This window comes from Macrobrachium rosenbergii, chromosome 56 (assembly GCF_040412425.1).
Source record: "Macrobrachium rosenbergii isolate ZJJX-2024 chromosome 56, ASM4041242v1, whole genome shotgun sequence".
Classification (NCBI taxonomy): domain Eukaryota; kingdom Metazoa; phylum Arthropoda; class Malacostraca; order Decapoda; family Palaemonidae; genus Macrobrachium; species Macrobrachium rosenbergii.
The window spans coordinates 12,569,302-12,575,235 of NC_089796.1; the positions used below are offsets into that span (position 1 = coordinate 12,569,302).

At 37.0% G+C, this 5,934-nt stretch overlaps 1 protein-coding gene across 1 annotated transcript in view; it reads left to right on the forward strand.

The window, feature by feature from the left end:
* Window positions 1–5,594, forward strand: part of LOC136836681 (carbohydrate sulfotransferase 1-like) — a 23,063-nt gene extending 17,469 nt beyond the window's left edge. Inside the window, exon 2 of the mRNA XM_067101157.1 lies at window positions 4,223–5,594. Within this exon, the coding sequence (XP_066957258.1) occupies window positions 4,223–5,244 (1,022 nt within the window). The 3' untranslated portion in view covers window positions 5,245–5,594. The remainder of the gene's footprint in view (window positions 1–4,222) is intronic.
* The last annotated feature ends 340 nt before the right edge of the window (window positions 5,595–5,934 follow it).

The window sequence follows — 5,934 nt, forward strand, 5'->3', positions numbered from 1 at the left end:
AAAAGGTAGTAGGTTGGCCAAGGCACCGCCGCCCACTGAGATACTACCACTAAAGAGATTAAGCTCCCCTCTAGGGCTGGCCAGTACAGTCTGCAGTTGGATCCCTCTCTGGTTTTGGACTTGTTCTTATATACCATCTTTTACTGCTGACACACACTTAAGAAACACTGATCACCCTACACTTCTTGTCTTGCCGTTTTCGATTGGTCCTTTCTTGCTGCGCAGAAGAGAATCAGTAGCCTGGTAGGCATCTCTTCCAGAAGACCAGTCCGAAATAAACCACTGTACTTCAGCCTCGGACGGGGCCATAGCCTTTGAACCGGAGTCTACCACTATCTCAGACTGCTGACCATGATGTTAGGTTGGAACTATCTTGACCGTGGTTCCTTAGGCCTGAGGCCATGTGAGCCGTAGCATGCTATAGCAGAAGGTAGACTGACTATGGCAAGTTAAGGTGGAAACACAGGTGGGCAATGACAGGTTAGGTCGGAATCCAGTTGAGCCTTGGAAACAAAAGAAATCGGGACCATTACTCTAAATAATACAACTGTCACCCCATGGCCTTTAATCATACAATCTGACAATACCATCTCATTTAGACATTGATATATAAGAGCCACACTGCTCCCGTCAGACGTCACGTACCATGAACTGATATCGTTCTCAAGGTGGAGCCCTACGAGCATGGTTTATGGCACTGATTGGCATCGTTGCACTCTCTCTCTCTCTTTTAAACAACCAGATAAATCTTACAATATAACACACAACCCATGAGACTCATTCGTAATCACAGTTAAGTATACCTTAGTTTTACCAGACCACTGAGCTGATTAACAGCTCTCCTAGGGCTGGCCCGAAGGATTAGACTTATTTTACGTGGCTAAGAACCAACTGGTTACTTAGCAACGGGACCTACAGCTTATTGTGGAATCCCAACCACATTATAGCGAGAAATGAATTTCTATCACCAGAAATAAATTCCTCTGACTCTTCATCAGCCGGCCGCGGGAATTGAACTCCGGCCCATCGAGTGACAGTGGGCGATATAACAGTAAAAACAATAGTCACTTCACATAAATATGATAATTCATAGTTTTTGTCTGTATTTTTATTATTATTATTATTATTATTATTATTATTATTATTATTATTATTATTATTATTATTTCATCAGATCTTCAGGGAATTTGACAGGAAGGCACCCCACGCGCCCCTGACTATTTGACTCCGGCAGTTATGACACTGGCCTATTTCAAGGCCACAAAAAACTTCTGAAGTTGTCAGAAATCTGCTACCGCTCTCTAAATAGAATAGTTCAGCTTGCAACATGAATGATGGATTACGTAACACTTGTAAATTCCGGGTTCTTAGTTTTAAGAGGAAAGAAAAAAACCTAGAGGTACGCCATTTCAACCATTCATTGACCTTCTGACCTGCGTTTGAGCTCCGAACATATCCGAGAGTGATCTGGAACGATTCTTGATAAATCTTTATGATTCCTATATGACTTTTTTTTCCGAAGCTTTTATGTTGTTGCGTCAGGACATGATAATCATTAGGTGCTACTAAACTCTCTCTTCTAACATCAAATTAGAAGTTTGATATACCAAATATACCGTTATTCCGTTATATTATCTCTCACTCACTCTGTGAATTCTAATATATATATATATATATATATATATATGAGGGGGACCCAAAAGTAACCGGAATTGTGTCATAGAATTTATTCATTATTGTTACATGTTTATATCTTATCACCTTCAGTATTCTCCATTTGAAGCAATGCACTTATCCAGACGTGTTTTCCTGTTGATATATTATGGCTTTTAATGACTCCATCGCTTTCTTCTGAACCTCTTCAACGTCTGCAAAAACGTTTTCTTGAGGGTTTTCTTCATTCAGAACAAAAGAAGTCACAGGGAGCAAGATCGGGTGAATAGGAGGGTACCCACCCTCCCTATTCACCTGATCTTGCTCCTGTGACTTCTTTTTTTGTTCCCCGAATGAAGAAAGCGTACCCTCCCTATTCACCTGATCTTGCTCCCTGTGACTTCTTTTTGTTCCCCTGAATGAAGAAAGCCCTCAAAGGAAAACGTTTTGCAGACGTTGAAGAGGTTCAGAAGAAAGCGACGGAGCCATTAAAGCCATAAACTTCATTCCAGAATTGCTTTCAACAGTGGAAAAACACGTCTGGATATGCATTGCTTCAAATGGAGAATACTTTGAAGGTGATAAGACTGTAAACATGTAACAATAACTGAATAAAATTCTATGACACAATTCCAGTTACTTTTGGGTCCCCTCGTATATATATATATATATATATATATATATATATATATATATATATATATATATATATATATATATATATATATATATATATATATATATATATATATATATATATATATATATATATATATATATATGTATATACAACATATATATATGTATATATAAATATATAATATATATATATATATATATATATATATATATATATATATGTGTGTGTGTGTGTGTGTGTGTGTGTGTGTGTGTGTGTGTGTGTGTGTGTGTGTGCGTGTGTGTGTACGTAAATGTGGAAATGCATTTTTCTTTATCTACCCAAACCTAATTCCTAATCAAAACCATTAATTGTCTCTCTCCCTCCCTCTGTCTTTTTAAGCAAGTGTTCATAAGTGGTAAAATATATAACACTAAACCAAAAAGGATGTAACGTAAAATTTTATTACCCCTAAAATGGAGAACCTTCGCTCCACGTGGCGTTTGATGGCGATGTAATTAAAGATAATGAACTTTCAATTTGCTAGGTTGGAAAGTTGAAGGTTATAGAAGATACGAGAGTAATGTCAGGATTAAAACGAAAATTATGGTTGATATTTTACCAGGTGTCGTAAAAAAATTCTTTAAATGTGAGACTGATAATAGAGAATCATAAATACGTATAATTTATATATAGCATTGAAAGGATGATTATTACTATTATAATAGTTTAACCAGACCACTGAGCTGACTAACAGCTCTCATAGGGCTGGCCACTGAAAGGATGAACATGACAGTAAATACTGAATTGTTTTTCCCGGAAAGTCCACACACACACAGGGGTATTTGAGTACACAGAATAGAATATAGGATCTAGGCCAAAGGCCAAGCACTGGGACCCATGCGGTCATTCAAACCTGCAACGGAAATTGAAAGTAAAACGGTTTGGAAAGTGTAACAGGAGGCAAACCTCAAAGCAGTTGCACAATGAATCAGTTGTTAAGGAGAAGGTGGAAAGGAAGATGGAAGAAAGAGAATATGAACAGAGGTACAGTAAAAGGAATGCAAGGGGTTGTAACTAGGGGTTATTTGAGCACATAGTAAGTGTGTATGGTGTGTTTCTACATATGGCAAATATGTCACGTGTTGGGTGGAGAAGGGTTAAGAACCCACTGAGCAATTGGGTTTAGTCATTCAAAAAGTTGGGTTTTCGGATCTTGTTATAACCCATTTCCGGTTTCATCAAGCTCCTGTTTCTTTCTTTTTTTTTTTTTTTACATGTTATGGGTACCTGAGAATTAAACAGACGTAATGCAAAGGAACAGGATAATGTTTGTTTATTTGTTTCGCTCTAGCCTTGGAATTTACTTTGGGCTCCCTTGCTCCCTGTCTCCCGGAATCCCCCATCTTTTCCTTTCCCGGATGCCTCCGGGTCAGGGCAAGATAGGAGCTCTGAGTCGCCTCTGTCTTAAAAAAAAAAAAAAAAAAAAAAAAAAAAAAAAATAGTAAGGACCGTCTTATTGACCTTTCTCCTTCCACATGTGTTTGCAGATATGAACTACAATCACAAGCTGTCCTGGTTTCAAAGGTCAAGAGGACAAAAATAACATTTCCTTTTTTTCTGACTTATCACTAAATTTCATCATTTATAAATTTGATTTCACTTTCCTCCTTAGCAATTTATAATATATATATATATATATATATATATATATATATATATATATATATATATATATATATATATAAGGAAGATTAATACAATTTTATATTCCAGTCCGTTTTAATAAAAAGAGTTGCATTGTAAAAGCCCGCAACTTCACTCCCCCAAAAAAAAACACTGCTTAGACACTTGCAACATCCCTTAAGATACCAAAATGAAATATAGAAATTCTCAAATAATATTCTGAATTTTAAAAAAAAAAGGTTTCTTTTCCAAATTTAATTGCAGGATGGCGCCAATCCTTGGCATCCCGGAGCCAGCAGGTGAATTACGCTGCAGCGGAGGAGGTTCCCCAACCTCCAGAGTACGGCCACCCGAAGGACTTGACAGCCACCCAGAGAAGCAAGAAGCCCTTGTTCATCCTTCTCATGAGTTCCTCCGGCCGCAGCGGTTCCACTCTCGTGACCGAACTGCTGGGCACTCGAGGAAATTCTGTCGTGTTCTTCGAGCCGCTGTTCAAAACGATTAGCCAAGAGAAAGACCCGTGTCACCTTAATGGCACTTGTATTCCCCAGTATTTGAAGAGCATCGCCGAGTGCGGTTACTCGCAGGAATTCGAAGACTGGTTTAAGGAAAGGACCTTGTTCTACAGTTATTTTAACATCGATGTGAATAACTGCTTTGTATACGCGGACGATAAAAAGAAATGCAAGATGATCGACGTACGCGGCAAGTGTCGAAACTCGGTGTTAAGAGTCATCAAAGTGATCAGGTCGCGGGTGGCCTGGATAGAAGGCCTGCTGAAGGATGACTCCCTGAACATGAAACTCATTTATCTGACACGCGACCCTAGAGCAACCTTGGCTTCTTACGCCCATATGGGATGGAAGAACAAGCCCTTGAACCAGTGTACCATAATGGACAAAGATATGGTAGACTTCGACAGGCTAACGAAACTCTACCCAAACAAAGCCTACCAAATGGAGATCGAGAAGCTGAGCGCCGACCCGGTAGCGTCCATTCAGGAAATGTTCGATTTCCTCTTCGGCAGTCCTGAGATACACGATGAAACCATGGTCTTCATCAACACGCACATGTACAGCAACGTATCCGTATCTTTTGGTATGAATACGGCGGCGTACAGCTACGAGGAGTACCAAGCGTGGAGGTGGGAGATCACGGAACAGCTGCTGAATGAAACTGAAAAGGAACCGATTTGTAAATCTGTCCTGAAAAAGCTGAAACACGAGGTCTTCGGGTCTCTCAAAAGGGCCAGAGACAAAAATGTTTCATTATTCAATTACGACTAACGAAAATAAGTTTCCCATCTGTTACTCGTGTTAATGGAAATGGAAATACGACCGTGTGATAATTATGAAACGATTGTTGAAAACTTAGGTGGTAATTTTATTATCCGGCAGGTTGAAAAACTTTAACTTGTATTATTACTGTTAGTTATCTCCCTGTTCGTTAAATATTCTTATCCTTACTATTACCCACTTAACAAGGCAATAATTACTTTTTCAATTTTTCTGTCGTTGCTCCGGCAATGGCAGAAGAAAATCAAAGACTATCTTACCTTTGCTACTTAACAAAGAAATAGTGAATTTCACAGAATTTGTATGTATATATATATATATATATATATATATATATATATATATATATATATATATATATATATATGTATATATATATACATATACATATATATATATATATATATATATATATATATATATATATATATATATATATATATATATATATACATATACATACATACATATCAGCTCTATGGGTTCCCTTATATTTGATGCAATTCTGTTTTAACAGAAAATATTTTAGTCATATATATATATGTATGTATGTATACCTGTATATATATGTATGTATGTATGTATATATATATATATATATATATATATATATATATATATATATATATATATATATATATATACTGTATATATATAAAGTTAATTCCTTTGTTTATATTG